Source organism: Zingiber officinale, chromosome 2A (genome assembly GCF_018446385.1).
Source record: "Zingiber officinale cultivar Zhangliang chromosome 2A, Zo_v1.1, whole genome shotgun sequence".
NCBI classification, from domain to species: domain Eukaryota; kingdom Viridiplantae; phylum Streptophyta; class Magnoliopsida; order Zingiberales; family Zingiberaceae; genus Zingiber; species Zingiber officinale.
Genome location: NC_055988.1, coordinates 14852412 through 14873444, shown reverse-complemented (window position 1 = coordinate 14873444; position 21033 = coordinate 14852412). Strand labels below are relative to the sequence as shown.

Genomic DNA, 21033 nt, shown 5'->3' with positions numbered 1-21033 from the left:
GGTCAGCTCCCCGAGTCCGTGGTCATCCCTGCGACGGAGTACGCGGCGCTTCTTACTACCATCCCAAAGTATATCTTTGACTTCCTTGAGTGAAGTATTTTCAGTAGTGCTTCCGATCGGCGAGTCTTTTATTTTTCATGTGGCATCTGTAACTTTTAAATGCTATTTTTAAATGAATGCACGCTCTTGCTGTGTTAACCTTCCATTTCGAGTGTTCCTTTTAACTGTGCCGACCGGTCGCTTGACCCTTTTCCCACAGAGAATTTCTTAATTTCGCTGATCGATTAAACGACCTCTTACTATGTCTGGGACTTCTATAAGTTTGTTGCTGGGGTGTTCGTATATACTGCGCCGATAGGTCAGACAACTTTCCCCTTGGGATTTCTATGAGCTCTTCGCTTAGTGTTTCCCTTTATTGCGTCGATCGGTCAGACGACCTTTCAGTAGGGATTTCTGTGAGCTTTTCGCCTAGTGTTTTCCTTTACTGCGTCGATCGGTCAGACCACCTTTTTCATGGATTTTCAGCTAATGTTTCGCTGAAGTGCTTCGACGCGACGCTGCCTTATCTGGGGGGTTTATAGTCGCCAGTCCGACTCTAGAGTTTAATGTCACCGCTCGACGGTCTTCAAGCCGGAGGGTTTATAGTCACCGGTCCGACTCTAGAGTTTAACGTCACCGCTCGACGGTCTTCAGGTCGGAGGGTTTATAGTCGCCGGTTCGACTCTAAGATTTAACGTCGCGGCTCGACGGTCTTCAGGCCGGAGGGTTTATAGTCGCCGGTTCGACTCTAAGATTTAACGTCGCTGCTCGACGGTCTTCAGGCCGGAGGGTTTATAGTCGCCGGTTTGACTCTAAGATTTAACGTCGTTGCTCGACGGTCTTCAATAATGAGCTTATGGCTCGAATAATATACGCCCGGCCGAACGGCACGAGGTCTTCGCCATCGAGCATATGACTTGGATAATATACGCCCGGTCGAACGGCACGGGGTCTTCGCCATCGAGCATATGGTTCGGATAATATACGCCCGGCCAAACGGCACTGGGTCTTCGCCATCGAGCATATGGCGGATAATATACGCCCGGCCGAACGGCACGGGGTCTTCGCCATTGAGCATATGGCTCGGATAATATACGCCCGATCGAACGGCACGGGGTCTTCGTCATCGAGCCTGTGGCTCGGATAATATACGCCCGGTCGAACGGCTCGGGGCCTTAGCCACGACATCATGCAGCTACCCGCTTGGTGTACCATGCTCATGCCTTTGCTTTATTCTTATAGCTTTCATTCCTGCAACCAAATGATACATCCGAACGGAATATTCATGAAATATATTACATCAGCGCACCTTTCATCTAGCCCGATAGGGCTGGAGGTGGTTTACACTCCATGTCCTCTCTAGCCGTCGTCCATCCTCATCCTCCAAGTAGTAGGCTCCCGATCGAAGCTTCTCGACGACTTTAAAGGGTCCTGCCCAGGGAGCCTCCAGCTTACCTACGTCCCCGACCGGCTTCACTTTCTTCCAGACCAAGTCACCCACCTGGAATGCTGGGGGAATCACGCGGCGGTTGTAGTTTTGCTTCATCCTCTACCTGTAGGCCATCAGCCGGACGGACGCTTTGGCTCGCTCCTCGTCGATCAAGTCCAATTCTAGCTGCCTCCGCTCGGAATTCGCCTCATCGTAGTTCTGGATCCGGACGGACTCTATGCCGACTTCGACTGGGACGACCGCCTCGCCTCCATACACCAGGTGGAAAGGTGTTACTCCCGTTCCCTCTTTAGGGGTCGTGCGGATGGCCCATAAGACTCCTGGCAGCTCGTCCGCCCAGCTTCCTCTCATGTTATCGAGTCGAGCCCGAAGAATTCGGAGGATCTCCCGGTTGGCTACTTCGGCTTGACCATTACTTTGGGGATACGTCACAGACGTGAAATGCTGCTCAATGCCATATTCCTTGCACCATTTCTCGAGCTGCTTTCCGACAAACTGTCGCCCGTTGTCCGACACGAGCCGACGCGGGATGCCGAACCGACAGATGATGTATTGCCAAATGAATTTCTTGACCATCTGCTCGGTTATCTTGGCTAATGGCTCGGCTTCCACCCACTTGGAGAAGTAATTGACTGCCACCAATAGAAACTTCCGTTGTTCGGTCACCATAGGGAAGGGTCCTACGATGTCCATGCCCCATTGGTCGAACGGGCAGGACACTGTGGACGCTTTCATTTCCTCCGTCGGCCTATGAGAACAACTATGGTACTTCTGACAAAAAATACATGTTGCGACGATCCGAGCGGCATCCTCATGCAAAGTTGGCCAGAAGTATCCGGCCAGCAGGATCTTTCTAGCCAGAGACCGGCCGCCCGGATGACCTCCGCAAGATCCTTGGTGTACCTCCTGGAAAATGTACTCGGCGTCTTCCGAACTGACACACTTCAGCAGAGGTCGGGAGAACGCCTTCTTATAAAGTTGATCTCCGATGAGCGCGAACCGGCCGGCTCTCCTCCTTAGTAGCTGAGCTTTGCCCCGATCGGACGGCGTGGCCCCTGAGCGCAGAAACTCCATGATGGTTGTTCTCCAATCTCTTGGGAATGTGAGGTCTTCCATCCGGTCTATGTGCGCTACCAAGTATACTTGCTCGATTGGTTGCTGGATGATGACCGGCGATATCGAGCTTGCGAGCTTGGCTAATTCATCTGTCGCCTGGTTCTCCACTCGGGGTATCTTCTGGACCATCACCTCGGTGAAGCTAGTCTTGAGTTTTTCAAAAGCCTCCGCGTACAACCTGAGTCTTGCATTGTTTATCTCGAAGGCACCCATGAGTTGTTGAGCGGCTAGTTGGGAATCTGAGTGAATCACCACCCGGCTGGCTCCAACATGTTGTGCGACCTGCAGTCCGGCTATGAGGGCTTCGTACTCTGCCTCATTATTTGTTACCCGATAGTCCAGTTGGACGGACAAATGCATCCACTCTCCCTGAGGCGAAAGTAGCAGGATCCCAATTCCACTTCCGAGCCGAGTAGATGATCCGTCCACATATATTTTCCATGTAGCTTCGGGCTCATGCTTTTGTACCTCAGTCACAAAATCTGCCAAGGACTGTGCCTTGATCACCGAGTGGGGTTGGAATTGGATGTCGAATTCGCTAAGTTCCATTGTCCACTTGATGAGCCGTCCGGATACTTCAGGGTTCAAGAGTTCCCTTGCCAACGAGTTGTTCGTCATCACAATAATGGTGTGCGCCAAAAAGTAAGGGTGCAACCTCCGAGCGGCAAGGACCAAAGCAAAGGCCAACTTTTCGAGACCGGTGTAGCGAGACTCAGCATCCTTTAAGATATGGCTTAAAAAGTACATCGGCTGTTTTTCGCCGCTCGGCGAGCCCACAACATTCTCAGTTGAAGATAAATAAATGCGGAGTGGCTCACCTACAACCGGTTTTGCCAACACGGGTAAGGAATTCAGGTAAGTCTTCAGTTCCTCGAATGCCCGATCGCACTCCTCGTCCCATTGAAACTTGGTGGCTTTACGAAGAATCTTGAAGAATGGCAGGCTCCGGTCGGCGGTCTTAGAGATAAACCTTGACAGCGCCGTTATCCAACCGGTGAGACGTTGTACCTCTCGAAGATTTCTGGGAGGCGGCATGTCTTATAGTGCCTTTATCTTGCTGGGGTTCGCCTCTATACCCCGCTCGGTCATGATGTAACCCAGGAAGCTCCCGCCTTTTGCTCCGAATAGACACTTCTGAGGATTAAGCTTGACGCCATATCTTCTTAATGTTTGGAAGGTCTCCTCCACATCCGCATAGAGATCGGCCGCCCAGAAGGACTTAATAAGTATGTCATCCACGTACACTTCCAAGTTGTGTCCGATCTGCTCCCTGAAGACCTTGTTCACCAGACACTAGTAGGTGGCTCCTGCGTTCTTCAGCCCGAACGACATTACATTGTAGCAGTAGGTGTCGACCGCCGTGACGAATCTGACCTTCTCCTGGTCTTCTCGGGCGATCGGCACTTGATGGTAGCCTTGGTATGCATCCAGCATTCATATCAGCTCGCACCCGACCGTGGAGTCCACCAGTTGATCGATCCGGCGCAGGGGGTAGAAGTCCTTCGGGCATGCCTTGTTCAAGTCCCGAAAATCGATGCATACTCTCCACTTGTTGCCCGGCTTGGAGACCAGAACCACATTTGCAAGCCAACTCGGGAATTGTACTTCCCTTATGTGGTCGGCCTCCAGAAGCTTCTCTACCTCTGCCCGGATGATTACATTCTGCTCCGCGCTGAAGTCCCTCTTCCTTTGCTTCACCGGCCGAGCGTCCGGTCGGACGTGAAGTTCATGCTGCGCTACGCTTGGCGAGACCCCTGGCAGCTCATGGGTCGACCAAGCGAAAACGTCGCAGTTTCGTTGTAGGCATTTGATCAACTTCTTCTTCTGATTCTCCTCCAGATCGGATGCTATGAAGGTGGTGGCCTCCGGTCGGGAAGAGTCAATCTGCACCTCCTCTTTTTCTTCATAAACCAAAGAAGGTGGTTTCTCAGTATTTACCTCGACTCGCGACACTTTCCGAGCGGACTTGGATTCGGCTCGGACCATCTCCACATAGCATCTTCGAGCCGCCAGTTGGTCTCCCCGCACCTCCCCTACTTGATCTTCCACCGGGAACTTGATCTTCTGGCAGAAGGTAGAGACGACTGCCCGGAACTTATTGAGAGCCGGTCGTCCCAAGATAGCGTTGTTCGCCGAAGGAGCATCAACCACAATGAAGCTTGTGGTCCTCGTCCTTCTGAGCGGCTCTTCTCCCAACGATATAGCTAGCCGGACTTGGCCGACCGGCAAGACTTCGTTCCCCGTGAACCCGTAGAGGGGGGTCGTCATTGGCAGTAGTTCAGTTCGGTCGATTTGCAGTTGGTCAAAGGTCTTCTTGAATATTATGTTGACCGAGCTGCCTGTGTCAATGAAAATGCGGTGAATAGTATAGTTGGCTATTACCGCTCGAATGATCAGGGCGTCATCGTGTGGGACTTCAACTCCTTCGAGGTCCCTAGGCCCGAAGTTGATCTCGGATCCGCTCGCCCTTTCCTGGCTACAGCCAACCACGTGGATCCTCAGCTGCCTTGCGTGTGCCTTTCTGGCTCTATTGGAATCTCCGTCGGTCGGGCCTCCGGCGATGATGTTGATCTCGCCTCGAGATGTGTTGCCCCTATTTTCCTCCTCCCGAGCGGAAGGTCGAGGTCGTTCATGCGACGCACGATGGTGGGCTCCGAGCTGCTGGCGGTGCTGCCGCTCGGGGGATCTCCTTTCTGTTCTTTGCATGGGGCTCCGTTGTTGATGTCGTCGGTCTGGTGAGGGTGATCAGCGGCGGTAGCTTTTTGGCACCGGATGAGCGATGGGGGGAAGGCTCCGACAGTCGCGAGTGTTATGAGTAGCTGACTGATGGAGTGAACAGAACATCGGGGTATATACTTTCCCCTTGGGCTTAGGCCGATCAGCCGCAACTTGCTGGACCGCGTACGGTCGGGTGTGTTGATGAGGACGGGCGGCTTCGGCTCTCGGTTCTCTGGGTGGCTGGTGACTGATGGGCTGCTTCCGCTCGGCGGAAGCTGGTTGGTCACTCAGGGCTTCTTTTCTTCTCGCCGCCTGGGCCTCCTCCACATTGATGTATTCGTTGGCCTTATGCAACATATGGTCGTAGTCCCGGGGAGACTTCCGGATGAGCGAGCGAAAGAAGTCACCGTCCACGAGCTCTTGCGTGAATGCGTTCATCATTGTTTCCGAGGTGACCGTTGGAATGTTCATGGCCACCTGGTTGAAGCGCTGGATGTACGCTCGGAGCGGCTCCCTCGCGCCTTGCTTGATGGCAAACAGATTGACGCTTGTCTTCTGGTAGCGCCTGCTGCTTGCAAAATGATGGAGGAACGCCGTTCAGAATTCCTTAAAACTTGTGATAGATCCGTCCGGCAGCCTCCGAAACTATCGATGCGCCGACCCCGAGAGGGTGGTGAGAAATACTCGGCACTTCACCCCATTTGTGTATTGATGTAGGGTGGCAGTGCTGTCGAACTTACCCAGATGGTCGTCTGGGTCGGTTGTCCCGTTGTACTCCCCGATCGCAGGGGGCACATAATGCTTCGGCAGTGGATCGCGAAGGATGACATCTGAAAACTGCCAGTTGATCTGCTCGGGTGACGCGTCCGATCGGGGTGCCTTTCCTTTCCAGACGTCCCGGACGGGTGCTTCGCCCGATGAAGATCCCTTGTCTTGATTAGCTTGCGCTACCTCCGAGGGCGTCTAGAATAGAGCCCGATGAAAAGGTATCGGGGCGGGCGGCGCCCCATCTGGGTGTCGGTCGGTCCCTTATTTTGCCCCCATATTGAGAGCTGCTCCTGCCTGTCTTCGGGTAGCGCTCGGCCCCCCGAGGCTGATGTCGCTTGCTGCGCTGCCCGCTCGGCCTGAGCTTTCTGCTGCTGCTCCACGATTTTCGCTGCTCGCGCTTGGACGAGTGCTTCGAGCTCCTCGGGAGAGAGCGTTACCAGAAGTTGACGTCCAACTTCTTCCATCTTCTAGGCTCGGATTCAGGTGTGTTTCCACAGACGACGCCAATTTGATCCTATTCGAGCGCTGAGTTGACGGACGTTGGGGACGTGGCACGCTCCGCTGTCTCCGACTGGTGGCGTAGATCTCCGGCGAACCTGCAAAGAAGCCGAGCCGGGAGGGGTTTCCCGGCGACGGCCCTCCGACGCTCAAGTCATGCAACGAGAGAGGCAGCGTAATGTGGCTACAGTAAAGATTTGCGCATACCTTCGTCGACGTCTGGGGGTCCTTATATAGCACCCCGGGGAGACGCGGGCACGTTTCTCTATGGGTGCACGCTTCCCCAAATATACCTTAACAAGCCTCTGTCAGAAAAGTACCTTTGGCGTCATTCCGCAATCGTCCGAGCATATCCCGGATGTGACGGTGGAAGCTTCCACCGTATGATCCTGCGTACGGCTCGGCCGCCAACTCTGCTGCCTGTCGGCGGCAGACGTCTCGAGGATGATGTTATCCCCTGTCTCCTTTGTCCTCTTGAGCTTCCTATCTGTTCCAGGGCCGAGCGGGTCGGCCGCTCGGCAGGCGTATTACTTCTGTCGTCGGTTGTAAGTATCGGTCCGACCGGGAGAACTCTCGGCCGTATGCTCCGATGGGATTGCTCCTGCCTCTTTTGCCTGGTACCCCGGCCGAACGGACAGCCCGCTTGGCCCTGAAACCTTTTACCTTGAGCATTGGAAACCCGACCCCTAGTCGGGTTATCTTTCATTCGGCTTGGGGGGATTCACAGCTGGTCGGCCCGCTTCATCCGGTCGATCGGCCTGCTTCGCCCGGTCGCCCGGGTCTCATGGTTGAATCTCTTGACTTTTGACCTTCACGTGTCATTGACCTTCCGCTGCCCTTATCACCGGATCAATTATCAATAATTACTACCACGTATAACCCTAGTATATAGATATTATAACATAAAAAGTTATGTATTTTCTTTTAATTAAATTAAATCATAAATCATAAAATCTAAATCTTAAATAAATTGTAATAGCGACTGATTTAAACAAGTTATAATAGTTACTTATAACGTATTTTTAATATAAAATATTTTGTGAGACGTATCTTTGATTTATATTTTTTTTAAAACGAAAGGCACTTTTAACGTAGGTATATGCTGGGATGCTTTTTCGATTTTTACTCAATTATATTATATCTCTTTAGCTAGCTAGTACAATATACCTAGCCCTAGCCCTTCAAACACAAATCCAGCCAGTTCCTATGAAATTTCCTGTAGAAAAATATGAATGTTTAGGAGACTACGCGGCGTCCGCTGCACCGGAGGCGCTCAATTATATTATGTTGAACAAATAATGGTAAAATAGGGAAAAACTTCTCATGACAATTTGAATTTTGCATGTAATCTTTATCTATAAATAATTTTATTTCCACTTCCTGCATGTAAATTTTTATTTGCTTCAACTCCCTCATACAAATATTGTGATCTAATTGCCCCTCAAATTTTTAGGTACAAAAAATCTAAAAATGAATATAATTGCTCTTAAATTCAGCACATATTAGAATCGAGTATATTTTCTATTAAATTGAGTATATTTTTTTCCTATTTTAATATAATTTCTCTTAAATTCAGCATCATATAAAAAAAAATCTAGTATATTTTATATCCAATTAAGTATTATTTAAAGAAAATCTAGTATATTTTTCTATTCAATTGAGTATCATTTAAATAAAATCTAATATATTCGAGTATATTTTCTATTAAAATTGTCCTTCTACTTTTTTATATATATAAATAGTCTAAAAATGAGTATAATTCCTATTAAATTCAGCATTTTAAACTAGAATCGAGTATATTTTCTATTTAATTGAGTACAATTTTTTTCCTATTTAATATAATTTCCCCTAAATTCAGTACCATTTGAAAAAAAAATTTAATATAATATATTTTTCATCCAATTGAGTACCATTTAAAAAAAAATCTAATATATTTTCTCTCCAATTGAGGTGAAAAAAGAATCGTACTCAATTTAATAGAAAATATAATAGATTCTAGTTTAATGTACTAAATTTAAGAGGATTTATATTTATTTTTAAATTTTTTATACTTAAAATATCATGAATAATTAGATAAATATATTAAACTAGGAAATAAAAATAAAGGACTTTTTCAATAAAGAATACATGCAAAGTTGTATTAATCAATAGAGATTGCATATAAATTTTCCCAACAAATAAATTGTGCGACTGACAATCAATCAACCAATGGAAGTTGGAACAATTTCCACTGCAGAGACTGGTTGCTTTGGAACAGGCTAACAGCCTTTCAAAAAAAAAAAAAAAAAAAACAAAACAAAAAAAAACTCCAAAACTTTTTGCAGTAATCCACATCGCATCTTTAACATATTTGCAAAGGTAAATTGCTTTTCCCACCCCCGTCACACACCCCCTTCACCTCCCCTCTCTCCCCCGCCAAAAGACGCATGTAACCTCCTTTTCATTTTTTTATTTTTTTTTATTTTTTAATTTTATTTTTAATTTTTTTAATTCATACTTATATATTCATACTTACATATTTTTAATTTTTTATTTTAAATTAATTTTAATTTTTAATTTTTTATTAATTTTATTTTAAATTTTTTTATTCATACTTATATATTTTTAAATTTTTATTTAGTTTAATTTTATTTAATTTTATTTTTAATTTTTTTCATTCATACTTATATATTTTAAAATTTTTATTTAATTTATATATTTTAAAATCTTTATTTAGTTTAAAGTTTTAATCAATTTTATTTATTATTTTTCATTAATACTTATATATATTTTTTATTTTATTTAATTTTATTTAGTTTTATTTTTTATTTAATTTTGTTTATTATTTTTTCATTAATACTTATATTTTTTTAATTTTATTTAATTTTTATTTAATTTTATTTTTAATTAATTTTATTTATTATGTTTTTAATTTTTTTAATATTTATTATGTTTTATTTCTTTAATCAATTTTGTTTATTGTTTTTTTATCAAAATTTTTAATTTTTTTTATTTTATATAATTTTTAAATTACTCACTTTCTTTAAATTACATTCCTAATTTGTCACTTAAATTATCCGCATCCAACTATTAACACATGTCATAATCTTCTCTCCCTTAAAATCATCCCTCCCTCCAACCATTGACATATAACACATGTCAAAATCTCTCACCCTCTTTAAATTACTCATCCTCCAACTATTGACACATGTCAAAACACTCCCTCCATTTAAATTCGTCATTCTCCAACCATTGACATCTGTCAAAACACCCCCTCCCTTTAAATTACCCCTCTTTAATATTTGACATATGTCAGAATTTTCTCTCCCTTTAAATTATCTCACTTCTAACCCTTGACACATGTCAAAATCTTTTATCCCTTTAAATGACCCCCCTTCCAACCCTTGACACATGTCAAAATCTCTCATCACTTTAAATGACCCCCCTTTCAACCCTTGACATATAAACATATAAAAAAATTATTGAAAAAATAAAACTGATAAAAAATTGATAAAGAAATTGATTAAAAAATTAATAAAAAAATAAAATTTAAAAAAATCAATTGAAAAAAATATAAGTATTATGAAAAAAATAATAAATTAAATTAATTAAAAAATAAAAACTAAATAAAATTTATATAAAATTGAAAAATAAAGTATTGATAAAAAATAATAAATTAAATTAATTAAAAAAATAAAAACTAAATAAGATTTATATAAAATTGAAAAATAAAGTATTGATACAAAATAATAAATTAAATTAATTAAAAAAATTAAAATTAAATAAAATTAAAAATATAATTGTAGGAGAGTTATTTAGTTTTTATGATCCAAATTTTATTTTTAATTTTATGATTCAAATTTAATCTAATTAAGAATTAAATGAAATAAAAAAAACAAAAAAACAAAAAAATAAAAAGGAGGTTACATGCGTCTTTTGGCAGGGAGAAAGAGGAGAGGTGGAGAGGGTGTGCGTTGACCGGGAGGGGAGAAAAGCAACTCTCTTTGCAAAGCCATGGACGGTCCCCCCCTAACCCCCTTCCTCTGCAATTTGCATGTAGCTTCCATCTCTGGGAATCATGGCCACCACCATCAACCGACTCTGAGATAGTCCCTCACACGTCCCCAGGGGCTGGATCAGTTGGTAAGTGGCTGGGAAGTTGTACCATGAAGCAGCAGGTTCGAGCGTCGACGGTTACAATGTGGGATAATATCTCCGTCTGCCGGCTTAAAGCCTCGAACCCCCAGCCACTTGTCAACCCAGCATTCATCCTGATTAACCCTCCTCCTACATCACCATGGGGCAGGCGTAGGGGGCCGTCGAGGCGGCGGATTCCGCCTTTTGTACCATGAGATAGTCCCTCACACCACACACGTCCTCTCCCGTTTCTCAGCTTTTCTCCTTCCATCATTGCAGAAACTCTCACCTTCTGTCGACAAGCAGGACGCGAAGAGGGCCCGAGAGGAAGCACTTTAGAGTCCCCGACGCCAACAACCATGCACCCTTAATGATGCAACGAGGATCCTCAATCCTTCTCGCCTTCCTCTGCACTTCTGATCCAGCATTGTCCCTCAATGGAGGACGCTGAGAGCAAATGTGGCGAAGCGTTCAGCCGTTCGACTGGAGATGAGCGCAGTGCAAACTGTTCCAGCTTTGTGAGCAAGCCGATGAAAGGTGGAGGTTCGGGTGAAGAATTTTTACAAGTTATGCAAGTTTGAAGAGCTTCTTTTGTTTAACCTGCAGTTGCGTTTGTTTAGAGATCGAGTTGATGAAGGAGCGGCTCTCCAAGTTGCTGCTGGGGGAAGACATGTCAGGCTGTGGCAAAGGGGTCTGCACTGCGCTGGCCATCTCCAATGCAGTCACCAATCTCTGTGGTGATTTATATTGTTCTAGTCCTTGAAAATTTTGGAGCATATGACAGATTAAGGTCAATCTCTGTGTTCTTGTGCTTCTACCAGCTACTGTGTTTGGTCAGCTCTGGAGATTGGAACCTCTGCCTCCTGAAAAGAAGTCCCTGTGGCGAAGGGAGATGGAATGGCTTCTTTGTGTCAGCGATCACATTGCCGAATTCAAACCGACTTTGCAAACGTTTCCTGATGGAAGCAAGCTTGAGGCTATGAGTTGCAGACCAAGGCCAGATTTGTACATCAATCTGCCAGCACTCAGGAAATTGGACAATATGCTTCTTGTGAGACACTGAATTTGCACTTGTTGATTTCAGGTTTAAATACACTTGCTGATATTGATCTTTGCAGGAAATTCTAGACAGCTTCAGTGATCCAGAATTTTGGTACGTTGATCAAGGGACACTGGCATTAGATTCTGATAGTTTGGCATCTTTCAGAAGAAGAATTCACCAGCAGGATGAGAAATGGTGGCTTCCCGTTCCTCGTGTTCCTGCCGAAGGACTTCGGGAGAGCACTAGAAAGCAGTTGCAGCACCAAAGAGGCTGTGCAAATCAGATTTTGAAGGCTTCAGTTGCAATCAATAGCACTACTTTGGCAGAAATGGAAGTTCCTGACTCTTACTTTGATTCACTTCCAAAGGTGTGTTTTCTTTCCCTTGATCTTTCCAATGCAATCGACGGCATTTCGTTCGATCGATCGAATGATCGTACAATCACCCTGGATTACAGAATCTAAGAGCAAGCATGGGTGAGACGGTGTACAGTTTTATCACTTCTGAACAATTCTCACCTGAGTGCCTTCTGGATTGTCTCGATTTGTCCTCCGAACACCAAGCTCTCGAAATTGCAAACCGCATCGAAGACTCAATTCATGTTTGGTGTAGCCGAAGATCGATAAGTAGTCACCGAAATGGCACTGCCAGATCGTCTTGGGGCATTGTGAGGGGCCTGGCCATGGATACTGAAAAAAGTATAGTATTTGCCAATAGAGCCGAGACGATCTTGCTGTGCTTGAAGCAAAGGTTCCCTAGTCTAACACAAACCAATTTGGATGTCTGCAAGATCCAATTCAACAAGGTTTGTCTGACTTGCAATTCCATTACATATCTGAATGCTGATTCTTGTCTTCTCATATCTGAAAACAAAAACAAATAGGATGTCGGAAAATCCATCCTCGAAAGCTACTCTAGAGTATTGGAGAGCCTCGCGTTCAATATCGTTGCTCGAATCGATGAATTGCTATATGTAGATGACCTCTGTAAGTGTCCAAAGATCAGCTTTGTCGACCACCAGCAAGCCTCATTTCGACACTCAGTACCTGGTTTAGACACTGCTTGTCTGACTGCTTTCTCCACACCAAGTTTCTCACCTGCAGCAGTGATTAGTCCAGCAAGAGAAGAGAGGTTTGTCATCTTAAACAGCATGTCCCGCAATCGCGGGTCAGTCATGAAGAAAATCTTGACAAGTTATTTGAATGCACAACAGGCAAAGGGAAAGAACTCGAGTTATGTTATCAAAAGTGCAGAATTTCCATGCATGAAAACTGGAGCTCAAGGAAGTTGAGGTTAAGCAGAAAGGAAGTTTAACCTATATGAAATAATGGATTGAAATCAAGAGGAGGCGTATCGTACTTCCTTGAATGCTTGATCGAACTTGTAACTATGCTAGATTTATGAATGTTGGTGATTCATATTGTATTTACTTCTAAGACAATTATGATAAAAATAACAGTTTTATAAAAACATAATTGAAATAAATGTAACAGCACTGGCAGGTGTTTTAACACTTGGATCAATTAGGTAAATCTCCTGCAATTAGGAAATCATTACTCTTAACAAGTGGATTGAGCGTTTACAATCTCAACTATAAGGCACGAGCAAGAAACGGCAGTGTAATAGCAAAAGTAAAAAATAGTTGGCCTCTCAAATGGCATTGAAACTTTATTTGATGCCATATTTGTGAATAATGTTAAGTGATAAGAAACAGGGAATAATTATGTTTGAAATGCCTCCAAAGGTTGAGCAAAATTCACAAAATAATCATGTTTTAACACAAAAATTTGAGTATATTTCCAATGGGTGAGATAGCATTTTGGTCTCAATCGCATCAGATGCTTCACATTGGAGGCCGGCTCGAACCTAGTAGTTGCCCAACTAAATTTGTAGCCTGAAATTAGAACAATAATGGAAACAGTTATGAACTCGATAAAATTCGTCAGAGAAATTGTAGTTACACAGAAACATTAGGCAAAACCAACAAAACTAGAGTTTGGGTTCCTTTCTTCCCAAGTAAAACAACTATGCTATGATCTTGTGAACTGTTAGAAAGATTGCGGTTTCAAAGTTGATCTTGTGAACTAACGGTTAGAAAGACTGCATCACTAGTATTGTAAGACTAAGGATTGGTTGGACTTGTGATTTTCGTTGTGAAAAGTTTCAAATATAATCTATCAAATTTTTTTCTCCATGTGATTCGATTTGGAATGGTTGGTTTGTATTAGCAGATGCCAATAAAAAATGTTTGTGGGTTCATGGTGGCAAAAGACGAATACGTTAGCTCTCAGCGCCCCGCCAACCCGTCTCAAGACCAACACGGAAGAGGTAAATCACGGAAGGCTACTAGTTTTTGGAATAGTGACTAGCACATAAGAGAGGTATTTACCTCGACTTTGCCGAGATTCGAACCTCAGACCTCATGGTGACAACACCTCATGCGTTAGCCACTAGACCCATCCGAGAGGACGCAACTGTTGTGGGTTCATGTTACTTATGGTCGTGGAGACCCACTAAGGATGAAATGTCATTTAATTTTGATGTACTTATTCCTTTTCATTAAAGTGAACGATATGCAGCAAGGCTATTTAAGTACAACATTGCATAAAATTCAATGATGATAACGATAGTGTCTTGCCTGCCAATATTTCGAAACACAGCGGTCGATGCAACTGTTTTCACCCATGTTTAGCTCAGATTCCTTATACCTGACAAAATATCATCAATTTACTTACTCAGAATAACAACAAGTGAATGGGAAAAAATAGTTCCATTTTGTGGCATAAAACAATACTCGTCGAGTGAACATTTATTCATCAGTAAGAATCATAAATAACAGGCACAATATGATAATTACATTACTGGAAGTAGACAAAATTTGTAAAGATAAAAAATAAACAAAACAAAAAGTGGGCAGTGTGGATTAAATGACTGAGGCATGACAAACCTTTTCTCGATACACTTGTCAAAACATATCTTTGTGAGCCTGTTTCAAAAATGAAGAAAGATTACTCAGATGGTTATTTTTTAAAACCAAAATATTGTATAATTACATGGAATTAATTGATAGCATCATTTTGAACCCTTAAGCAACAGTTACTTGTCCATTGAATTTTGTTTATAGACTCACAAGCATTTTAGGTATAAGTTTAATCAAATACCAATGACAATGGTTTGTTATAAATTCATGATAATAAAATTATTAGGGATGTGGCTGGCCCCGAGTACCAACTGTCAACCTCAGCGCCATTATAAGCCATACGGGCTGCTGGATCAATGCTGGGGCAGCTCCAGACCTAGAGGGACCCATACAAAGAATGATTATACCATGCAATCCACAACTTTGCTGGGAAGCAAACAGAACCTGTTTGGAGAATCCCAAAGGCCAAATTCAAGCTGAAAGATCTTCCAAAGCTGATACAATATGCAGTACAACAAGAAACTAATTTGGACAGATTATTTCCAGACTCAGTCAGGCATGTATCAAGTCATATATGTAAAGGACGAGCTTGACTTGTGATAATTCAAGCAAGTGTTTCAACTTGGATAGATGACTCAGGAACAAGGTCAGCAAAGGCAGGGTAGCATGGCACTAGAGAAAAGCCTGCTACCCAAAAGATAAAGGACTTTTAGCCACTACATATAAACACACACATATAAAAGGTGTCTCTTCAGAGACATATGATAAAATTGGAACACACAATAAAGGTAAACAATTAAATTTGTAGTAATCATTATAATACATATATAAAAGGTAGAGTGGGAGCTCTGTAGGGTCCTGGCAAGAAATAATTCCCTTTAATCTTAACATACTATCAAAGCCAGGCTCATGACCGCTATCCCACCCTGACGTCTGCCATCTTTGTTAGTCAGCTATGCCATATGTGTGTGTGTCATTCCACAGTCTGTTAGTGTGCTAGCATTGTTCATCACACCGTCTGCCGGCGTCTTCTTCCAAGCTCCTGTTTGCACGATACCACTGAAGCCAGATTAATCACTGACATCGATCCTCTCTCTTGATTCCTCTCCTGCTCTCCTCTCAAATCAGAGTCCAACCCTTCCTGATCATAGCATTGGGTCTTCACAATCCACCCAACCCTTGAGAACAAGCAAAATTGCTAGACCTGTCCCAGTTGTTTGAGTGTTCCTCTTCTTAGCGTGAATCCTCTATTTGATTTGTCTGCGTCATCATCTCCAATGGTTGTATACCTCCCTAACCGTGAACTTCCAGACTCAATGTGAGCCTTCAAATGTGACGCATCTCCCTGTCAGTGTTCCAACCAAAAAATCTGCCTGCATCAGAAATTGTGTGTGCTTCCTGCGCATCCAACGAGCACAATGAGCTTCATCCTCCAAACAGTCCTGTCCAACTCTCCCTCCAAACAACCACTTCTATATTGAAGTTCTTTCCTCAACCAGAGACTTGTGTGCACAAATGTTGCACATACCCCTTATTGCAGCTTCTCTTCTGCCCTAAGTCCGACCAATTTTTGAGCCATTCCAGAGCTCTTTTGTCCGAGCTCAACCCCAATATTCAAGGCTAGTAGTGGATCTGATCCATTACACCAGCAGCAGATCTAACCCATTGTTTCTCCACCATTTTATGTCAAAATCTTGAGGAGCTCAACAGTAAAATCGAAGACTCATTGTACATGCAGCACGCTCTAATTCCAATATCATTCTTCAAGTCAAGGAGTTGTGGCTCTAGTGCTTCATCTCAACTAATCACCTAATATGCCCATGGAGCTATCTCTATTGTTTGTCTATCTCATACCTCTAGGCTGTCTTTGACGGTTCTAGACTCAAGTGTCTATGAGCATATTTCTAGTAACATCTCTTTCTCTACTATCACACCACCAACACGTTCTACAGATTCGTGTCACTATTTTCTTTCTCAAGGGTGTGATATATACTCTATCTATCACCATGAATTTTTAGAAGCACTTACTTTGTCCACCTAGTCTACTCTGGCTAGGATAAGTTATCTGTATGATCTATCAAGTGCATCTTCCTAGATTACAATCCTCTATGAAAAAGTTGTTGTTATTCTCCATAGACACATTGGGCCATTATCTCTCCTAACATTTTTTGAATCAACTTCTTTCTTTCCTTTTACATATCTCTATTTGAGTCAATGCAGGAAGTACTTCACTTTCCTAACCAGCTATCTTTTCCACCTCTGCCTATGGACCTCCTTTGCCACCGATCCACCATACAAGGAACCTCCCTTTATACATGTGTAATCAACTGATCGTATCTCCTAGACTTTCTGACAACTCCCTGCGACTACCCCTTTCTCTAATCATCAATTCTTTATCACCCAAACACTTTGCCTTTATGTTATCTTTATACTAGAGTTAATTCCTAAGAATGTTCCAAGGGGACTTTTAGATCCAAGGTGGCAATAGGCTATGATTGATTAGATGGATTCTCTTCACTTTAATAGCACTTGGGAGCTAATTTTGCTTCCTTTGAGAAAATCCACCAAGGATGGCAAATGAATTTCTCTAATAAGTATTCACTATTCACCAAATGACATTGTTGATTAGCTTAAAACCTACCTAGTGGGAAAAGGGTAAACTTAAAGTTGTAGTGTTGATTATCTTAGTACATTTTGTCTCTGCTGGTCAAGACCATTTCAATTCATCTCTTACTCTAAGGAAGTGCACCATGGATTGTAAATGGAATTTCCCTCTTATGTGTTCCCCATATGGTGAAGGAGAGTCTTGGCGCAACGATAAAGTTGTTGTCATATGACCTTGAGCTCACGGGTTCGAGTAGCAAAAACAACCTATTGCAAAATGCAAGGTAAGACCACATATAATAGACCCAATGTGATCCAACCCTTCCCCGGGACTCCACACCGACGGGAGCTTCGTACACTAGGCTACCCTTTTTTTTTAAGTGTTCCCCCTATGGTATTGTTGATTGACTTGAGATTGTCTGGTGGCAAAAAAGCACACTCAAACTTATAGTGTTGACTACCTTGGTATATTCTCTCCAATAGCCAAGATCGCTTCAGTGTGTCTCTTCCTCACACTAGTTGTTATCTTTCATGGACTTGCTCATTAGCTTGAAATCAAGAATACTTTCCTTTATTGTGATCCTACAAAGGAGGTTTATATGAAGCACTCTTTGTTACTTACAGAGAGATTAGTTTAGTGTATAAGCTACAGAAATCTCTGTTTGAGCTAAAGCAATCTCCAAGTCTAGTTTAGGAAGTTTAATTTAACTATTCTATAGTGTGGCATGACTAAGAACATCAAAATCCCATAGATGAAACTTGCAAGAGAAGAGGAATTATATTGAGGGCATGTTGATGCAAAGTTACAAAGTATTTTTATCTGAAGATAATACCTGTTAAAAAGTTCCACCCTGTACTCCATTTCACTCTTTGCTATTTCAAGTATCTGCACAATTTTAAGGTCAGGTTGACAAAGTAAGTCACTTGAGAAAAAGCATAATCATACATGATAACCAAATGCAGAAACATTTCACTAGCAAATGCAAATAAAGGTAAAATATAATATCTTAATCTTTTCTATAAGGGTAAACATGAATAATTAAGAAATGAGCATCATGTTGATATAAAGAAAAACTGAATATGTCTATGAAATTCTATCTTGGGTGGATAGTTACATGTGATTCACCATACATCCTGGAACCGGGTTCCTAGAATCGAATTATCATGTAAAACTTTAACTTTTCCTAGTGTTGCATAATGCAGGATGCTTCATAAGCACAACCTTAAAATAAAGTCATAGGACGGCTTTGAAAGTGCCAAAACTACAAAACTTGCACCAAATTGAAACAAAAGGGTTATGTTTCTACTATGAAAAAAAAACTACAAGTAGCACAATTCGCACCAAATTGAAGGGGCAAGGGATAATATATTCAACAACGATAATATATTCAGAAGAAACGAAGTTACAGAAGAAAAAAAAAAAAAGATAATATAATCAGAAGAGTGAAAAGCACAAAAAATTGTTTCCACTATGGCCGTGTCTAACAATAAGAATCTATTCATTTCACTGAAGAAAATGAGGAAAATATTAAGTAATCTTCAAGTCAAGATTTGCATACCTGCTCCTTCCCAATATTATTTGCGACATTGTTAGTGGCCATTGTGGAACTCTTGTGGAAGGTCCTGGGAGAAAGATCGCCAGATAATTTTACACGTTAATTATCCAGAAGCAAATGAACGACAAATCACAAGTACGCGAAAAAAAATTAAAAAGATTCAAATATATAAATTGAATAAAGTAGCGCACTTCAGCAAGCACTGCATGGAAACCAAATCGAAACCGAATTAGAGATCCAAATACAAGAATATCGCTTAGAACCAACTAATAACAATTATGAGGAGTTTGATTCAGTTCACAAATCTTATTTAGATACTGTTGATGACGATCAACGAAGAAGGATCACTGTTGTTCTACCCCATTGCAAGCAAATGTTTATTCACTCGAGAAGAGAAACTCAGATTGAAGCAGACTTACCGGAGAAGAAATTACTGTCGAAGGAAGAGCAATCGCAGAGGAGCGGGCTGGAGCGTAGCTAGCTAGGACGGCGGCTTCCAAGTATTCTAGGGCATCTAACGCAGAAAAAATAAATCACAAAAAAATTGCCACCAAATTTCATATCAACCCACATTATTTACCTTTATTTTGAAAATGCTCTCCTTCCAATTTCTTACCATTGACATAGTGATTTGGGCCAAATTTTTTTACTAATTTGATATTTAACTTAGTAAAAACTTATTTATTTATATTTTTTAATATACATAACATCAATTAAATAGATATATTTCAACAGTTTATTAAATTAAGTAAATAAACTTGAATACATACATATGTATTCAATTCATTCATATTCATGAACAATGTTCATAAATAATGTTCACGAATCATGTTCATTAATAAAATTCATAACAATATGCTAAATAAATTTTTAAAAATAAAATAAATAAGTTTGAGTTATCAAGTTGAATAACAAATCAAATAAGTAAACATTTTAAATAATCAAATAAGCTTGAATTGAGAGTTTGATAACATCTAAACTAATCCTGTCCGAAAGTCGAAAAGACGGAAAGCTGGGGATGTGGTGCTCACGCTGACCTCCTGTGGACTCCACGCGGACCTACAATACAGACTGCGTCGATGCCGAGCCAGGAAAGAGATCTCCGGCGTTGGCCCTCCGACGCTCAAGTCAATTACCAATGATAAAGTGGAAAGCGGAGCAACAAGACTACTGTAGTGTAAACAATGAATATCGCATACTTCTGTTGATGCTTAAACCCTCTTTATATATAGCTCTGGTAGCATGTGTGCATGCTTCCCAAGGTGACACGTTTCTCAAAGTTTTTCCTGAAAAGACTTGTCAGTAAAGTGTCTCTAATACAGTACCTTAACCGATCGAGCATATTGATAACCATGATTTTACTACATTATTTTGATTCATATATGCATGGTTTGATGTTGATTTTATAGGTTAAAATCATGGTTACATCACATTTTGTGCATTGTGTGTATTTTTGGACTTAATTGTAAATTACTTTATTTTTATATTATTTGATGCTAATATTTGATTCTTATTTTGTAGGCATCAAAAGATCTTAAATTTGGATCTATTTGGACCGAAATTGGGCTCGAATCGGAGTTCAAACGAGAAGATCAAGCTTTGAAGCATTATGGCCCGTTCATCAAGAATAGGACAGATCTGTACCATCCATTGAAGATCTGGCCGATCCAACTTAATGGGGAGCAGATCTGAGCCATTGATGAAGATCCAGAAGTTTTGATGCAGATCTGAGTTCATCTAGCTATTGATCCAGCCCGACTTAATCTGGACCGTTTATTGAAGACTAGGCGGATCTGGGCCATCCAGTGATGATCTGATCGATCCGACCTACTGGAGAGTAGATACAGACCCTAGATCAACATCAGTACCTTCGGATCGGATTTTGGATGATTTTTCACCGTCGATTTAGCCCGGAATCATCTCAGCCGTCCGTTCAGATCCAGATCTGATTTAAATCTGAGAAGCTACAGTAGCATGCCTCTTCGTCGATCTCCTCACGCAGCTGAGCGTCCCGCGGCGTTCATCTCCGAGATTCCGACCCCCTTCCTTCTCCAATCGATCTCTCGAGCTTCAACCTTAGTGGAGGACTTCTCGGCGGCGTCATCCCGATCATCTGGAGCCTCCGGTGGGTGTTTCCTCTGGTGGAATTTCTCTTCCGGTGTTTTCTCTGTTCCAGCGAGATTTGGAGGTGGTCCTCCAAATCTGTG

General features: G+C 42.2%; 2 protein-coding genes across 5 annotated transcripts; one reads left to right on the top strand and one right to left on the bottom strand.

The window, feature by feature from the left end:
- Window positions 1-10881: 10881 nt before the first annotated feature.
- LOC122040794 (rop guanine nucleotide exchange factor 7-like) lies at window positions 10882-13247 on the top strand. 4 transcript variants are annotated; one of them, XM_042600231.1, is made up of 7 exons: window positions 10882-11248; window positions 11326-11442; window positions 11527-11756; window positions 11824-12114; window positions 12204-12551; window positions 12630-12877; window positions 12960-13247. In XM_042600231.1, the coding sequence occupies exons 1-7, from the start codon at window positions 11143-11145 to the stop codon at window positions 13012-13014; spliced, it is 1395 nt and encodes a 464-aa protein (XP_042456165.1). In that variant the 5' UTR covers window positions 10882-11142; the 3' UTR covers window positions 13015-13247. The 4 variants fall into 4 exon arrangements, with proteins under 4 accessions (XP_042456165.1, XP_042456164.1, XP_042456163.1 ...); XM_042600230.1 differs by having other exon boundaries at window positions 10885-11242; window positions 12630-13247; XM_042600229.1 differs by having other exon boundaries at window positions 10885-11248; window positions 12630-13247.
- A 141-nt stretch (window positions 13248-13388) lies between these two features.
- Window positions 13389-19378, bottom strand: LOC122040813 (mitochondrial import inner membrane translocase subunit TIM10-like). Its single transcript, XM_042600256.1, has 6 exons — window positions 19246-19378; window positions 18830-18893; window positions 18104-18156; window positions 14694-14732; window positions 14385-14454; window positions 13389-13640 (listed from the first exon to the last, which is right to left on the bottom strand). Exons 2-6 carry the CDS (start codon window positions 18869-18871, stop codon window positions 13590-13592), a joined length of 255 nt encoding a protein of 84 aa, XP_042456190.1. The 5' UTR covers window positions 18872-18893; window positions 19246-19378; the 3' UTR covers window positions 13389-13589.
- Between the last annotated feature and the right edge of the window lie 1655 nt (window positions 19379-21033).